This window comes from Sciurus carolinensis, chromosome 11 (genome assembly GCF_902686445.1).
Source record: "Sciurus carolinensis chromosome 11, mSciCar1.2, whole genome shotgun sequence".
In the NCBI taxonomy this organism is placed as follows: domain Eukaryota; kingdom Metazoa; phylum Chordata; class Mammalia; order Rodentia; family Sciuridae; genus Sciurus; species Sciurus carolinensis.
The window spans coordinates 32698777-32716732 of record NC_062223.1 but is presented as its reverse complement, the minus strand read 5'-3'; the positions used below and the strand labels follow the sequence as shown (position 1 = coordinate 32716732).

The window sequence follows — 17956 nt, the reverse complement described above, 5'->3', positions numbered from 1 at the left end:
TAAGTTGCTGAGGCTGGCCTCAAACTTGTGATCCTCCTGCCTCAGCCTCCTGTCCCAGCCTTTTTTTTTCTTTTTTCTTTTTAGATGACATCTTGCTACATTGCCTACTGGTCTCGAACTTGTAAACTCAAGTGATCCTCTCACCTCAACCTTCCAAGTAGCTAAGACTATAAGCATGCAACACCATATACAGCTGTTATTTGAAATTTGTAAATTTAAATATATTTGAAATTTATATGTATGTATGTATATGTATACATATGCAGTTTCATATATATATATATGTATATTTATGAAGCAGTCTACTTAGGAATTAAGCTGGTTTGTGGGAGTCCTGGTCCGGGTTCTCTTTCTTCCCAGGCTGTATATGACTGTGAACAGTCAGGCCTGAAGACAGGCAAGGCGAGGAAAGCATCTGTGCTTCTCTGTGTTCTTGCTCTTTGTCCCTCTGTCCTACTTAGACCCAGGACTAATATTTACTTTGCAAATAGGAACTGGGGGAGGGACAGGAGCAGGCTGGGCCCAGAAGCGCGTAGGACCAGAAGCCTCCCGAGGCTGGCACAAAGCAGACAGGTGAAAGAGAAGGGCCCTGCTATGGAGATCCATGGCTTTGGACTGGCTTGTTCTGGGGCAGGAGATGGGAGAAGACAGACGGAAGGCCCAGGTGGCCCTGGGCACAGCTCCTTCTTCCAGGCAGGCAACCACCACACACGAACATTCCTCCACAGCACCCTAGCCAGGAAAGAGAAGAAATGGGCTGGGGCCAATGTCACTGTCCCTGCCCCAGGTCATCTTAGGGCAAGGGGCCAGCTTTCACCCTTCCACACCCTTGTCTCCATTCCTTATACCTGTGCATGTAATTACATAAACCTCCTCATCGACATATGTGCCTAGATCTACTGATTATTAAGCATTTACTGTATTTCATGGACTTTACATTCATAATCTCCCTTAGTTTTGACAACAAAAGTATTATTCCCACTATACAGATAGGGAAACTGAGGCCCACGGAGACTAAAGCAACCATCACTGTTAGGAAGGAACCTCAGGAAGGTCTGGTGGCCCTATTAACACTTGTTCACCCGTGTCTCAGGGAGGGACAGCATGGGCTATAAACTTACCTTTGTGACTTCCTCTCAGAAACCTGTCCCTGGTCCCAGGAGGACTGTCCTCTCCACTGGTGGGGATGGGCCAGAGGACTATCTGTCTACTTGTCCCCATGGCCCTGACCTGCTGACCTCTCCCTTTCCACACATTTCTTCATGTTGGTTCAACATTAACCCAGAGGGGTCAGGACAATCCCTCAGAGTCCCAGGAGCTGACGCACTATGGCGCACGAAGGAGGCCTGGGGCTCTCTGGCTGCCTGGCCCTGGCTGCCCTAGTTAGCCTTGTGCACAGCCAGAATGGTAAGGGGGCACTGGGAAGCTGGGGCAGGGTAGTGGGTCTGCAGGCTCAGCAGAGAACACGGGCAGGCCTGGGGTGGGTCTCAGGCAGTGTCCAACTTAGGGCAGCAGCAGGTGATCAGGGTGGCAGGTGGGTGACAGCTTCTCTCTAGCAACGTCATGGCGGGGGTGGACAAGAGGCAACCAGTGAAAGGAGGGAGCTGGCAAGCTGTGCAAGCTGCCTTCAGGATACTTCCGCTCCCCAGAACCCCTCTCGGGAGCCAGCAGGCCAGGCCAGGCTGGCTTCCTGCCCCCGCAATGGCTAAGACAGTCTGGCTCCCTGAGGCGACCGTCCTTCGACCCTCCAGCCGCAGTGTTCCTGGCCCCTCAGCAAGCGCTGTCGCTGCTCCAGCGGGTCCGCCGGGCCAACAGTGGCTTCCTGGAGGAGCTGCGCAAGGGCAACCTGGAGCGGGAGTGCGTGGAGGAGCAGTGCAGCTACGAGGAGGCCTTCGAGGCCCTGGAGTCCACCAGCGCCACGGTGAGCCGGGGGCTGGGCTCCCGGGCCTAACTCGGGGCCGTGCCGCAGCCGGGGAGCGAGGGCAGGTCAGCGCTTCACTGTCCATGACTTTGACCCAGCCTCGCTGAGCTGCAAGATGGGCAGCCCCTGTCGCTCTTGGGCGGTTCCTCCGCCGGGGGTGTGTCGCGGTTCCAAGACCTGCTGAGGCTCCGCGACATCCGGGGCCTCGTCAGTCTTCAGCATGTGTCTATGCTGGGGCTCTTGGGGGGGCCTGACCCTGACTGAAGCCTTGCTGCCATCTGTGCCACCCTTGGCAGGGAGCTGGCTCAGGCCTTGCGTACCTGGAGCTCTGTACAGTCCTTCCCCTCCAGGCCTGTAGCCCCTTCGTGCCCGTCTCCCCCAGGCCCTGTTCAGCAGCGGGGTGTGTGCCCCGGGACTCCTCTCTCCTCACACTCTTCTCCTTTTGGAAGCAAAAGTAGGAGACCTGGTCACGGCCTCCTGCACCTGTGCGAGCAGGGTAAGGGAGAGGCACTCTTACTAAACGGAGGCAACACTCCACCCGCCAGGGTCTCACTCCCAGCCCTTGTTTTTCAGGATGCATTCTGGGCCAAGTACACAGGTGAGTGCAGGAAGGGAGGCGGGGGACCTCCTGGTGCCTGCAGTCCACCCAGCTCCCTAGCTCCCATTCTGTCTTGGTCCATCTCCCTGTTTCTGTCATCCCACCACCCTTTACTCCAGTCCATCCTGTCCCTGCCCCAATCCCAGAGGTGTTTCTGATCTTTTCCAGCTTGTGAGCCAGTGAGGAAACCTAGGGAGAACTTCATGGAGTGTATGGAAGGTGAGGAACGGTGGGTGGGGCAGGATCTGCCAGGGCTGCCTGCAAGAGGAGGGCAGGTGGAGAGCTGCGGCCCTGACACTGATGTCCCTGTAGAGGATGCGTATTTGCATGCGGATCTGCGGGGATTCATGTTGGAGGAACAAAGGAGCTAATGGATAATTAAGTTTTAGAACCTCATTCTCCTTGGCCTGACTGGACCTTCTGTCCACCTGAGTCAGAGCCCTGATGATGTCATATTTATTCTCCAAGCCCTTCATTGGCTCCCCATTACCCACAGAATAAAACACAGGATTCTTAGCCTGGCAAACTTCACAGGTTCTGCCCTTAACCTCCCTTTCTGGACTTCCTATTGTACCAAACACGAACCCAAATCCCCGCGACTCTGACTGCAAGCACTTCTGTAAACATGTCAAGATGCTTCTACTTCTTGGTCCTTGCTCACAGTGCCACCTTTCACTGCCCACTGAAAACCCCTACCTGACTGGGACTGTCTTACTTATTCCTACGTCCTTAGTGCCTGGCGTGGTACCTGTCACATGGTTGTCATGTAGAGGGTACAGTGAATATCTGGTAACGGCTGTTGAATGGGTTAGAGAAGTGTACAGAGGACAGACGCGTTGCTGAGTAAGGATGTTGCAGGCCAAGAACAGTGGGCCAGAGGGAGCTTGGAGAGAGTAGGCAGCTTCGCCAGGAGAGAAGGGGACAAATCCTCTGGATCCAGTGCTGACCCAGGTTGGGATCTCTCTGCAGGTAACTGTGCCAAGGATCTGGGTGTGAACTACCGAGGAAATGTGAACATCACCCGGTCAGGCATCGAGTGTCAGCTGTGGAGGAGTCGCTACCCACATAAACCTGAGTGAGTGGTGGGCAGGCCTGTTCCCCAGGGGCTGAGAACAGGGAGCAAGGCCGCACCCACAGGCACGGGTCCCTGCTGAGCAACTTCCTATTCCAGCATCAACTTCACCACCCATCCTGGGGCGGAACTGAAGGAGAATTTCTGCCGCAACCCGGATGGCAGCACCACAGGGCCCTGGTGCTACACCACAGACCCCACGGTGCGGAGGGAAGAATGCAGTGTCCCCGTCTGTGGTGAGCTGGGGCAATTAGGTGGTTGATAGCCAAGGCGCAGGGACCACCTGGAATGGGCAACAAGATCCTGGCTACCTTTACAGCTGAAGTTAGTCATTCAAAACTGAATGTGCCTGTCGGTCAGGAGGTAGGGAGACCTGGGCGAGCTGACTTCCCTCCTGTGTCTTGGCTTCCTTATAATTCAGGCTCTGACACATTCCACACCTGCTTTCTCTTCCACAACCACAGGCATTGTCTTCCAGGAAGCCCTCCCTGACCATTTCAGTCTTTTTTTTCTTTTTGGGTACTGGGGATTGAAGTCAGGGGCCACTGAGCCACATCCCCAGCCCTATTTTGTATTTTATTTGGAGACCGGGTCTCCCTGAGTTGCTTAGTGCCTTGCTTTTGCTGAGGCCGACTTTGATCCTCCTGCCTCAGCCTCCTGAGGTGCTGGGATTACAGGCCTGTGCCACCACGCCTGACCCACACGTCCTTTCCTGAGCAATACAGAGCAAGCCTCAGACAGCTCAGCCCTGCAAGAGTCAGTCGTTCTTTCTTCCCATGGTGTGTTGCTTAGCGATGGCCACAATAATGCTGCAAAACAATCAGCTGCAGTATCTCAGGGGCACATCACAGTCAGTATGTGCTTCTTACATGACAAGGCTGGGCTGGGGTGGCTCTGCTGGTCTCAGTTGCACTGGCCAGTGTGTCTGTGGGGTCAACTGATGTAGGCTGGGCTTGGCTCTGCTACTAATGATGGGTCAGCTGAGCCAGGCTCCCAGCTGCAGTTGAACCCAGAGCTGCTTACCCCCATTCATGCTGGGTCTGAAGCTGCTAGGCAGCAATTCTCTGGGGAAGCTCTTCCCCCAGTGGCAGCAGAAAGTCTTTTATGTGTTAAAACCTAGGCACAGAATTGGCAGTCAGTCCTGCTTGTGTTCCATTGACTGGAGCAAGTCACATGATCAAGGGCAACTCAAGAGGTGAAATACTGCCTGCCTGTCAAATCAGAGGGCAAATGATGTGGCCACAGGCAGGGATAAAGAATTCAGAATAGTGATTCATTCCAGTAACATGGGTTTCTGGTTTTTGTTCTTTATAAATTCTGCTTGGACCCATTGCTTCCTGCTGGGCCTGGTCTTAAAGCAAGATACCAATTGCCTAAACAAAACAGCTGCTCTCCCCACAGGTTCCCCCCACACACACACTGATGAGGAAAGCTTGCCGGCATGCTGAATCTGACCTTGCCCGCATAGGCAGTCCTAGTAGACCCCAGCAATCTTTCCTGCCTTGCCCTATAAGAATACAAAATCCAAGTGTGGTGTGGTGGTGATCCCCTATAATCCTAGCAGTTTGGGAGGCCGAGACAGGAGGATTGTTAAGTTCAAAGTCAGCTTTAGCAACTTAGCGAGGCTCTGAGCAGCTTAGTGAGACCCAGTTTAAAAATAAAAATTAAAAGGGCTGGGGATGTGACTAAGTAGTTAAGCACCCTGGGTTTAATCCCTGGTAACAAGCAGTGGCACATGCCTATGATTCCACCAACTCTGTAGCCTGAGGCAGGAGGATTGCAAGTTCCAGGCCAGCCAGGGCAAATTAGTGAAAATAGAAACAGGGCTGGGGATGTCATTCAGTGGTAGAAGGAAAAATGCCGTGAAGTAGCTACCAGCAGATTACAGATATTCAAGCCAGGCACAGTGTCACATAGCCTATTAGCGACTCTGGAGAGGCCAGCAGGAGAAGCCAGCCTGTTTGAAGCCAGCCCGGACAATTTAGCAAGACCCTCTGTCAAAGTAAAAAAATAAAAAGGACTGGGGATGTAGCTCCATGGTAGAGCACCTCTGGGTTCAATCCCCAGTGCTGGAAAGAAATTACAACTAACCCTGGACGATGAACCTGGTTACGATCTCTGGCTTATCGTGTCCCCCGATGCTTATGCTGGACCTTTTGCTTAATCCTCTCAACAACCGTGCGAGAAAGGCAGTAGTACTGGTGGAAAGCAGGGGACTGAGGCTCAGAGGGAACAGGCTGGCCAAGGTCACACAGGCAGAAGTCAGCCAACCCTAACCCGCAGGGCTTCAGGTATGGTCCTCTCACTCTGGGCCTGTCTCCTTCCCAGCAGGTGAGGGGCGTGTCACTGTGGAGATGACTCCCCGCTCTGGAGGCTCCAGGGGGAACCTGTCACCGCCATCGGAGCAGTGTGTCCCTGAGCGTGGCCAGCAGTACGAAGGGCACCTGTCAGTGACAATGCACGGGTCCCCCTGCCTATCCTGGTCCAGCCCACAGGCCAAGGCCCTGAGCAAGGACCAGGATTTTAGCCCAGAGGTGAAGCTGGTGGAAAACTTCTGTCGAAACCCAGATGGGGATGAGGAGGGCGCCTGGTGCTACGTGGCTGGGCACGCTGGTGACTTTGAGTACTGCGACCTCAACTACTGTGGTGAGCAGGCAGGGCAGGGGGGCTTGAGATGCAGAAGACAAAACTGGGAGGGACTAACAAGAGCAGGCACTGCCTCTTAGCCAAACCTTACCAGTGCACACACAGAGCCTTCATTACAGCCTCACAGAAACTCAGGGGACTAGGTCCTATGCCCATTTCACAGACGAACACATTGAGGCACTGAGAGGCAGTTACTTAGTGACCAGGTGTGTATGTGTGCTCTTAACCTAAGCACCAAATGTCTTCCAAGGCTGGCTGGGGTTTGTGGAGATCTAGGGCATGAGTGAGGAGTGCCCTAGCCCAGCCCTAGCCAGTGCTGGGGTCCCTACAGAGGAGGCTGTGGAAGAGGAGACAGGGGACGCACAGGGTGAGGATGGGGACGCGGCCATTGGAGGGCGCACCACCACGGAGGAGTTCCAGAACTTCTTTGATGAGAAGACCTTTGGCAGCGGGGAGGCAGGTGAGGCATCCACGGGCGTCTGTGGCGCACTGGGGCTGGCGGCTCCGACTGGCCCTTCACTGCCTGGTTTGCTCTGCAGACTGTGGGCTGCGGCCTCTGTTCGAGAAGAAGAATGTGAAAGACAAAACCGAAGATGAGCTTTTCGAGTCTTACATTGATGGGCGCATTGTGGAGGGCTGGGACGCTGAAATTGGCATCGCACCTTGGTGCGTCCTGGAGCCCCGCACTACCGTTCCACTCCAGTGGGCAGGCTGCTGGACCCCTCTGCCCAGAGGCTCGGGCTTTACAGACGACGCTATCGCCCCTGATCTCTTATCCCCACAGCGACATATGAGATTGGCTCTTTTATTTCTCCAAAGCAGATGGCGGAGCTGAGGCCCAGACAGCCTTAATGACTCACCCCGGGCACACAGCACTTGACTCCAGTTCTTCTGGCCCCAGAGCTGTACTAAGCTGTGCGAGCTCTCCCCTGGGAGAGGCTGGGGAGGGGGTGTGAGAGGCAGGAAGCAGCCCTAGCATCACGTGGGGACTCCAGTTCCCCAGGGCAGCCAGGTCAAGTGGGAGCCTAGCCCAGGAAGCAGCTCCGTTAAGCTAGTTCTTTTTTTTTTTTTGGCCGGGGATTGAACCCAAGGCCTGTGCTTGCAAGGCAAGCACTCTACCAACTGAGCTGCACCCCCAGCCCCAGCTAGTTCTTAAATTGGGACTTCTACTTTTAGGGCTGATGAAGGGCAGTGCCCAGGTCCTAATGCCTCCTGCTCCCCTTGCCAGGCAGGTGATGATTTTCAGGAAGAGTCCCCAGGAGCTGTTGTGTGGGGCCAGTCTCATCAGTGACCGCTGGGTCCTCACAGCTGCTCACTGCCTTCTGTACCCACCCTGGGACAAGAACTTCACCGAGAATGACCTTTTGGTGCGCATTGGCAAGCACTCCCGCACCAGGTACAGAGCCAGTGACCCATGTGTGTCTGGCAGCGATCTGAGTCCTGCAGAGTGCCTACCAGGGACTCTGGTAGCTCTAGGGTATGTGGGATATGTCATCCTAGCAGTCCCCACTGGAAAGGCCCATTTGGTCATGTCCTGACTGGGGCTTGGAGCTGGGGTCAGAGAGTGAAATCCTGGTCTGTCCCCAGCTCTATTCCAGATACCAGGACATGGCCCTGGTAGGAGTCTGTTCAAATAGTGATTGTTTGAACAGGGTGTGTGACCTGTGCCTCTGTCCCTGGCTGCCTGGCCTACCTGACTTCAAAGCCCTGTGTGGGTTTAGGACTGGGAAGAAGCTTCCAGGGGGCTATCAAGACAGGAACTAGCCCTGTCCCCTTCCTGATGGCCCAGTAATCACCCTGCCTCTCAGACTCTGAGGGCAGGCAGTTTACTTTTTTGGGGAACCGACTGCCCTTACTTGGGTGAGCCTACAGTTTCTCAGGGTCTCTGTTGGGGCGTGTGCAGATACGAGCGGAACATTGAGAAGATATCCATGCTGGAGAAGATCCACATCCACCCCAGGTACAACTGGCGGGAGAACCTGGACCGGGACATTGCCCTGCTGAAGCTCAAGAAGCCCATCGCTTTCAGCGACCACATTCACCCTGTGTGCTTGCCCGACAAGCAGACAGCAGTCAGGTAGGGCAACCAAGACAACCAAGACGGGCATTCGTGCAGGGGCACTGGCTGGGCTGATGAGGTGTGGTCTGGTCAAAAGGTCCTTCCTCCTTGCAGGCCTCGGTTTCATGGAGTGAACCCAGAAGTCCTTTCCTGTACTGGTGTTTTAGATTTTGGTCTCTAGGGAGTGGGGTTGGGTTCCAGAGGCTCCTGGAGGGGTTGGTCTTACCGGGTCCTTCTCTCTTTCCCAAAGCTTGCTCCAGGCTGGATATAAAGGGCGGGTCACAGGCTGGGGCAATCTGAAGGAGACGTGGACGACCAGCGTCAATGAGGTGCAGCCCAGTGTCCTGCAGGTGGTGAACGTGCCCATCGTGGAGCGGCCAGTCTGCAAGGCCTCCACCCGGATCCGCATTACGGACAACATGTTCTGTGCTGGCAAGTTTGTGCTTTGCAGGCCTGGGAACAGCAGGGACTCATATTGGTAGCTTGGGATGTATTATGGAGAATACCTGGGGTTCTGCTCCGGTCACTTATAAGCCAAGTGTTGAACCTCTTGGAAGTTCAGTTTCTTCCTCTGTAAAATGGAGATAAAAGTCTCCATGCCATAAGGTTGTAAAAGGGCCAAATGAGAGAGTGTATATAAAGTGTCTGACATGGGGACAGCCACCAATTCGGTGTCCAGTACCCACAATCTCAGCAGCAAGAAGTCATGGGTGGGGGAAAGTCATTCATCCCATCACTCAGTAAATGTGTATTGAGCACCTGCTGTGCTCCAGGCAGCACTTGAGGACCCACACAGAGGATGCCTGTTCCCTGAGACAGCTTCCTTCCTAGGAGGGAATGTCAACGAACAGATCTAGAACATCAATCCCTATAAATGCTGTGAAGAAAAATAAGGCAGATGAAGGGAATAAGTGAGGATGGCAAGGGTAATCATGCTTGTAAACAGAGTGGGAAGAGAAGGTTGGAGAAGGTCTCTCCAAGATGATGTTGGAGCAGAAACAGGAAGAAGCAGAGGAGTGAGCCATGTTGAGGGGAAAATCACACGTCAGGTGGAGGAGGCAGCAAGTGCAAAGGCCCTGAGGTGGGAGCATGCTTGGCAGGTCTGAGGAGTGCCAGGGAGGTCTGTGGGCTAGGGTGTAGCAAACCCAGCAATGCCGCAGGAGATGAGTGGGAGAGGAGTGCAGGCAGAGGATGGGTACTTTCCTTAGTGCCTTGAAGGACTTTAATTCTTCTCCTCCCATGCCTCCGCCAGTATTGGAGATTGAACCCAGGAGCTACACCTCCAGGCCTTTTGCTTCTTTGTAAATTTGAGACAAGTTGCTGAGGGTGGCCTTGAACTTTCAATCCTCTTGCCTCAGTCTTCCAAATTGCTGGGATTATAGGGATGGGCCATTTTGCCCAACTTTCTGTCATTCATTGAGTACTTCCTTACTTTCTGGCACAGCAAGATACACAGCAAAATGACTGCATTCTCAAATCAGTCATTTCTCCAAGGAACCCTTCCAATAGGGAATGGTATTTAGAAACCAAGATCCAGAGGCTAGTGTGCACATTGCCACAGGGGTGTCATTGCTTCTAGGCTATCTCTGAGTGAAGAAAACTAGATATGTGTACAATGCCTATAACAACACCCATATTCATTTTTTTAATTTTAATTTTTTAGTTACAGATGGACACAGTACCTTTATTTATTTTTATATGGTGCTGAGGATTGAACCCAGTGCCTCACACATGCTAGGCAAGTGCTCTACCATTGAGCCACAAACCCAGTCCCCAGTATCCATTTTTATACCTGTCTGTCCAATCAGAAACCAAGAATTCATACTGTGACCTCCAATTCCAAACCAATACCACAAGATGAATTTTAACTTCTCTATATTATTTATTTAAAATACCATTAGAGGGGCTGGGGAGATAGCTCAGTTGGTAGAGTGCTTGCCTTGCAAGCACGAGGCCCTGGGTTCAATCCCCAGCACCAAAAAAAAAAAAAAAAAAAAAAGAAAGTTAAAATACCATTAGATTTATTTTTTTCTGGTTGTATTCAATATCACCCCCTCCATCTTTGTAGTATTTATTTTTGGAGTATGTGAAATGTTCACATAGTTGTGAAAGAGAGACCTTTTGAAACAGGTACTGTACACTTTAGAGGTGACACTTCTGCATCCTTCTTTCCTTTCCCATCCCCCTGCCTTTTCACCACATTTCCATCCTCTTCCTGTAATTAACCAATCTCATTTGTTTGTGGCTTGTTGTTTCTGTGTTTCTTTTTACACCAATGAACAGACACATGTTTACTTATTTCCTCTGATTTTACACACAGGGTAGCATAGCAGAGAAAATCTGGTATTTCATTTTTTTCACATCATGTATTCTGGAAAGCATTCCATATTGGTTAGAGTTGCATAGTACTCCATTATATGGGTGTACCATAGATTATTCAACAATTTCCCAAGAATGGATATTCAGAGTATTTCTAGTAGTTTGCAGTTACAAATAATGCTGCAGTCAATAACCTTGTGCATATCTATTTTTGTATCCTTGGAGGTGTGTCTTCCAATATTTCTAGAAGTGGTGCTGCTAGGTCAAGAGGTGAACTCATGTGTAATTTTATTAGGTATTTCCAAATTTATCTCCATATGTGCTGTACCAGCTTGCATTTCCATCTAGTGTATGAAAATGCCCGTTCCCCTCAGTCTCACCGACAGAATGCCATATTTTTTCATCTTCACAAACCTGACAGGTGAGAGACAGCATCTCCTTATAATTTTAATGTCTTTTTCTAATTGAAAATGAAGTAAAATAGCTTTTCATATGCTTAATGATCATTTTCAGATAATTTTTGTGAATTGCTTTTTTCTTGATTTTTGGCCCAGTTTTTGGTACTTTTCCCATCAATTTTTAAGACTTCTTTATGGATTTGTGATAGTAGGCCTTTATTTGTGATATATATCATGAATATTTTCTCTAGCTCATCAGTTTTTTTTTTAAATATTTACAATAATTTGCCTTGCGATTAAAAAAAATCTTATGTAGCTGGGCATGGTGGCATATGCCTGTAATACCAGCAATTTGAGAGGCTAAGGCAGGAGGGTTGCAATTGAGGCTAGACTGGGCAATGTAGGGAGGCCTTGCCTCAAAATAAAATATAAAAAGGTAAAGTGCCCCTGGGTTCAATCATTAGTATAAAAAAAATCTTATATGGTTTAATGTATCAATCTTTCATTGAATCTGAATTTTGGTACTAGGAATTGAACCCAGGTGCATTTTATCACTGAGTTACATCCCCAGTCCTTTTTGGGGGGATGGGTGGGTACTGGGAATTGAACTCAGGGGTACTCAACCACTGATCCACATCCCCAGTCCCATTTTGTATTTTATTTAGAGACAGGGTCTCATTGAGTTGCTTAGTGCCTCACCATTGCTGAGGTTGGCTTTGAACTCAAGATCCTCCTGTATCAGCCTCCTGAGCTGCTGGGATTACAGGCATGCACCATGTCACCTGGCCCCAGTCCTTTTTTTAAAAAAGTGTTTTAATGTTGAGAAGGGATCTTGCTAAGTTGCCCAGGCTGGCCTTGAACTTGTTATCCTCTTGCCTCATTCTCTCTAGTCACTGGGATTTCAGGTATGCATCATTGTGCTCAGCTTGAATCTAGATTTTAAATAAGAGTTAAAAAAACAAACAAACAAACAAACAAAACCCTTTTCTGGTTTTGTGCTTAGCATGTGTGAGGCCTTGGGTTTGATTCCCAGCTCCAAAACCCAAAAACAAAACAAAAAGAAAAAAAAATAAACAAAAAACCACCTTTCTTTGTATGAGGTCATGGAGGAATTCACTCATGTTTTCTTCTGGTATGTGGTTTCATTTTTCTACCCTTAGGTCCCTGACTCATTTGGAGGTATTTTTCTGTTTGATGTGAGATATGGATTTCTGACTTTTTCTAAATCTCCAACGAGCTATCCCTACACCATTCACTGAAAATTACATCTTTGCCCCTTTCATCACATTCTGAGTTCTTATGTGTACTTGAGTATGTTTCTAGACACTCTGTTCTGTGGTCTATTTTGTGTGCCAGTAGCACATTTTTTGGGGGCGGGGGTGTGGTTGCTGAGGATGGAACCCAGGGCCTCACCCATGTGAGGCAAATGCTCCACTACAGAGCAGAACTCTGGCCTCCAGGTTATTTTAAATGGAGAGGTTTTAGAACATGTTCAGTGTCTGGTAGGGCTCATCTTTCTTGGTTGTTTTAATTTATTTTTTTTTTTAGTCGTAGATGGACACAATACCTTTATTTTATTTATTTATTTTTATGTAGTGCTGAGGATCAAACCCAGTGCCTCACACGTACCAGGCAAGCACTCCACCACTCAGCCCCTGCCCCAGTCCTTAGTTATCCTTTTCTAGTGTTTTCCTGGTAATTCTTGCTTGTGTGGTTTTCCACATGAATTTAGTATCAACTTCTTTAGTTCCATAAAAAAGCATATTGGCATTTTTGTTAGGATTATGTTATATTTATAAACTAATTTAGGGAGAACTGACAACTTTTTGATCTTGAGTTATTCTATCCAAGAAATGTCTTTCCATTTGTTCGAGTCTACTGGTGTTGTTCTTCAGTGCTGCAGAGCATTCTTGTGATTTTTTTTTTTTCCTCCTTGGTATCTTTAACATAATTGTGTTTTCTCTCTTATTTTTCTTGAGTAAATTAGCTCTTGGTTTGCCAGTTTTGCAAAAACAAACAAATAATACCTAGGAATTTGACTTGTTAAATAATTAGGCCTATCATTTTTCTTTTCTTTTTTTTCATATGGGTCTATCATTTTTCTATTCTGTAATATTTCTGTTTTTATCTTTATGTAAGTTTCCTTATGGTTTACTTTGCTGTTCTTTTTCTGGTTTTTTGAACTGGCCTTTAGGTTTATAAATTTTTGTTTGCTTATTTGGTACTAGGGATTTAACCCAAAGATGCTTTACTACTGAGCTACACTCCTAGCCACGCCCCCACTTTTTTTTTTTTTTTGGTACTGGGGATTGAACTCGGGGCTTTGTGCTTGTGAGGCAAGCACTCTACCAGCTGAGCTATCTCCCCAGCCCTTTTTTTTTTTTAATTTTGAGAAAGGGTCTTGCTAAATTGCTGAGGGTCTTTGCTAAACTGTTGAGGTTGCCCTGAAACTTCTGATCCTCCTTCCTCAGTCTCCTGAGTAGCTGTGATTACTGGCATGCACCACTATGCCCAGCTGGTTTATTTATTTTTGATCTTTTATATTTATTGATTAGGGCTATTCATTTTCCTCTATTTGTTACCACTATTTTAAAAAATTCTGTAAACTGTGTTCCCCTTTCAACCAAGAGTCGTTTAATAGAAGGTTTTAAAATTTCAGGATGGGAGCCAGGTGTGCTGGAAAAGGACTATAATCCCAGTGACTTGGGAGGCTGAGGCAGAATTTAGTGAGACCCTATCTCAAAATAAAAAGTAAAAAGGACTGGAATATAACTCAGTGGTAGAGCACCCCTGGGTTTGATCCTCAGTACAGCAAAATTAAATGAACATAAAGTTCAAGATGGGAAGTTCCTTTTGTATTTTGACTTTACTAATATATTTTAGTTTTACTGCATTGTGATAAGAGTGTTGTTTTTAATAGTTCTTCTTTTTGGAACTTATTTTTTGAGAAAGAGAGCATTCTGTTTGATCAATTTCTGTTTATGTTACATGGGTGCTTGAGAAGTTGTGTCCTGTATTATCTATGTGTAAGTCTTGTTATATATCTACCTTATTTCTTCCTATTCTTAAAAAAAATTTTTTTTTTAGTTGTAGATGGATACAATAACTTTATCTTATTTATTTTTATGTGGTGCTAAGGATCAAACCCAGCGCCTCACATGTACCACTGAGCCACAAACCAGCCCTTATTACTTCTTATTAGGTAATTTATATCCTTACTTAAGTTCAATCTGTTTTGTACCATTTACCATATTAAAATCTCTTATTGTTGCTGGGGGTGTAGATCAGTGGTAGAAAGTGAGTTTAACATGACAGGCTCTGGGTTTGATCCCTAGACCTTAGAAAATTTATTATTAATGTATTTCTGTCTGCCTCCTTACATCTCCTATAGTTTTTATTTTATAAATGTGGTTTCTGAATCATTTGTTGCAGATATAACTGTTACTTACTCATTATGAATTGTAGCTTTTAGTATTAAAGTGTCCTTCTATTTAAAAAAAAAGTGTCCTTTAAATTATTTTCAGTTTCAGGATCACTATTCCTGATTTCTTTGATACATCTTTGCCCAACCTCTTAATTTTAACCTCTTTGAATTATTGTTCTAGGTGTGTCTCCTATATAACATAGCAGATTCTTGCTTTATGAGCCAAATGAAAACTTTAATAGATGAGTTGTCCATTCCTATTTGTTGATCTGATAGAATTAGTATTAACTCATTATTGTGGAATTATATGCTTTCTATTTCATGTGCTGTTTTTTCCGTGTGAGCTTTGTATTTAAAAATTTTATAAATTTAGGTAAGTTTACATTTTGCTCTGGTGATAATCCACCTTTTCAAAATGCCCTAACTCCTTGTTTTTCTTTTCTTTTGGTAGTGGTTATTGAACCAGAGGTGCTCTTCCACTGATGTACATCCCCAGCCCTTTTTATTTTTCATTTTGAGCCAGGGTCTTGCTATGTTGCTGAGGCTGGCCTTGAACTTGTGATCCTCCTGCCTCAACTTCCCTGGTCACCAGGATTACAGGTGTATGCCACCATGCCTGATTTTTCTTTTTTATTGGATGGGATGTTGCTATGTTGCCCAGGCTGGGCTCAAGTCATCCTCCCCTGCTTCCTCTTCCTGACTCTCCTGAGATGCTAGGAGTGCAGGTGTACAATACCATGCCCGGCTTTTGTTTTCTTACATTTTCAGTTATGCCTTTAAATTCCCATCTGCTGGCTATACAAAAATCAATGAGCTGGGGCTGGGGTTATAGCTCAGTGGTAGAGCACTTTGCATGTGTGAAGCACTGGGTTCGATTCTCAGCACCGCATATAAATAAATAAATAAAAATAAAGGTCCTGTACAACTAAAAAGATATTTTAAAAAAATCAATGAGCTTATTTTGCCTTCCTCTCATATTTTTAGTTGCACTATTTCTAATTGTTAGAATACTTAGTCCCCTTATCAAAGAATCCCACTCAGTTCTTCGTCAGAGGAAGCTTAGCTATCATAAGATTCTTAAAAAAAAAAAAAAAAGATTCTTCAAGAAGGGTCATGGGTGTGGTTTCCTGATTCATATGTTTATAACCATTTTTTTCCCATAGTTCTCGCATTAAAGGACAACTTTGTTGTACATAAAACCCAAAGTTTATAGTTTTCTTTGAATTTTTAAAAAATATGGTGCTTTTTTTTGTGTGTGTGGTATTAGGGATTGAACCCAGGGGTACTTAACCACTGAGCCACATCTCCAGTACTTTTTGAGACAAGGTCTTGCTAAGTTGCTGAGACAGGCTTCGAACTAGCAATCCTCCTGTCTGAACCCCCCGAGTCACTGGGATTACAGGTGTGCATCACCCAGCCCAATTGCATGTTTTTCACTTTTATTTTTTGGTAGTTGTAGATGGACAGCATGCTTTTATTGTATTTGTTCATTTTTATGTGGTGCTAAGGATCAAAACCAGTGCCTTGCATGTGCCCTGCCACTGAGCTACAGCCCCAGCCCCTGTATGTTGTTTTTGAAAGTCTAATGCCAGTGTAATTCCTTTACCCTTGGTAAAGCTTTCAGTCTTTTTGCTTGGAGGCCTTGAGGATTTTTACTTCATCTCTGAAGCATTGCTGTTTTGTTAGGATATGTTTCAGAGTTGATTATTTCCGATCAATTTTGCTGTGTATCCATTGGATTCTTTTACTATGTACATTCAATTTGTTCTTCATTTTTATTAAATTTTCTTGGGTTATTAACCAAACACTGTTTCTGTACTGTTGTTTTATTTTTCTCCCTCAGGGACTCAAATGTCTTCATTTGGCTTGAATTCCACTTCAGTTACTTTCTGCTTTTCATTTCTTCCCATTGTTTTGTCCATTTATATTTGTTGGATTTCTGATTCAAGATATTTTTCATTTGCACAACTTTGCTTGAGGATATTTTATTTAGCTACAGTTTTTGGACTGTGTTCTGGGGGAGAATTTTATTAGCTCACGTCTTTTTATTCTTATTGTTTCCTATAGTATCTTTCTATGGTTCTATTTAAGTTTTCATCCAGTTATTTATAGATTTGGGATTATTTACAAGATTCCTAATTTGACTCCACCTGCTTCGTTTTTTTTTGTTTTTTTTTGTTTTTTTGGGTACTAGGGATTGAACCCAGGGCCTTGTGCTTGTGAGGCAAGCACTCTACCAACTGAGCTATCTCCCCAGCCCCATGCTTCTTTTCTTAAGTAGGTATTTTCCATTTCATCCCTACATAAATTTCAGTATTTAGATATACAATTAAATACACTGAATTAATTTGAGGTTTTGGAGGTGTGTTTGTGTATTCCAGTTACATTGAAGGTATGGGGCTGTGTTGTGGTTGTTCATTTCATTCTGCAGTTTGTTGAGGATAGTGGGGAGTTTTGGATAAAGGGAACTCCCATCATCCTCAGCTACCTATAAGTCTAACTTACTTTATAAAAATCCTTCTCAGTTTGGTTTGGTGTGTGTAGGGGAAGAATGGATTGTAGGTAGGCAGAGTAGAACTGGGGAAACTGGTGTGGTTCAGGGGAGAGGTCCTTGTGACCTGTCCAGGAGTGGAAGTGGCTCACCTGGTTGGATTTGGGATACATGTTGAAGGAAGAGCCAGTGAGATTTGCTAAAAAACAGATGTGTGGGGTGAGGAAATGAAGAGGTCAAGGATGACTAGAAGCAAACACCTGTAATCCCAGTGGTTCATCAGGTTGAGACAGGATGATCAAGAGTTCAAAGCCAGCCTAAGCAACTCAGTGAGAGCCTGTCTCTAAATAAAATGCAAAATAGAACTGAGCATGTGGCTCAGTGTTTGAGTGCCCTTGACAATCCCCATACCTTCCCCCGCCTGAAAAAAAAAGGATGACTGGAAGGGGTGGAGGGGGTGCTTGCAGGCTATAGCCCTTGAATGGGAATGGCTCCTGAGCCCTGCTGTTCTCTCTCCAGGTTATAAACCAGGCGAAGGGAAACGAGGAGATGCTTGTGAAGGTGACAGTGGGGGACCCTTTGTCATGAAGGTAAGCTTCTCTGAGGCCAGGGTTAGTGGGTAGATTTCAAAGGAGTGGGAGGGTTGGGTGAGGAGGGACCTGTTTTTAGAAAGTTGCTTGCAAAAGTGACAGGAAGACTGCCTTGGATTTGACTATTGGAAACTCCATCTTTCTTCCTCAGAGTCCCTTTAACGAACGCTGGTATCAAATGGGCATCGTCTCATGGGGTGAAGGATGTGACCGGAATGGGAAATATGGCTTCTACACACATGTGTTCCGTCTGAAAAAGTGGATACAGAAGATCATTGATAGGTTTGGATAAGGGGCCACTCACATTCTGGGCTCCTCACTGCAAAGTGACAGACACCAATCCAGTGAAAGAATTATTTTGTTTGTTTCTGAAAGCATAGTTCCCAATAAAAGTGACTGTCAATGAGTCTCAGTGCTCCCGGTGCTGTTCATGGGCAG

The 17956-nt window shown here is 46.7% G+C and overlaps 1 protein-coding gene across 3 annotated transcripts; it reads left to right on the top strand.

The window, feature by feature from the left end:
- Positions 1-1274: 1274 nt before the first annotated feature.
- On the top strand, positions 1275-17924 carry F2 (coagulation factor II, thrombin). 3 transcript variants are annotated; one of them, XM_047519608.1, is made up of 14 exons: positions 1275-1407; positions 1752-1921; positions 2495-2519; positions 2688-2738; positions 3489-3594; positions 3691-3827; positions 5920-6237; positions 6569-6697; positions 6777-6903; positions 7466-7633; positions 8141-8314; positions 8547-8728; positions 17448-17518; positions 17670-17924. In XM_047519608.1, the coding sequence occupies exons 1-14, from the start codon at positions 1329-1331 to the stop codon at positions 17808-17810; spliced, it is 1878 nt and encodes a 625-aa protein (XP_047375564.1). In that variant the 5' UTR covers positions 1275-1328; the 3' UTR covers positions 17811-17924. The 3 variants fall into 3 exon arrangements, with proteins under 3 accessions (XP_047375564.1, XP_047375562.1, XP_047375561.1); XM_047519606.1 differs by having other exon boundaries at positions 1294-1407; positions 1650-1921; positions 5923-6237; XM_047519605.1 differs by having other exon boundaries at positions 1294-1407; positions 1650-1921.
- The last annotated feature ends 32 nt before the right edge of the window (positions 17925-17956 follow it).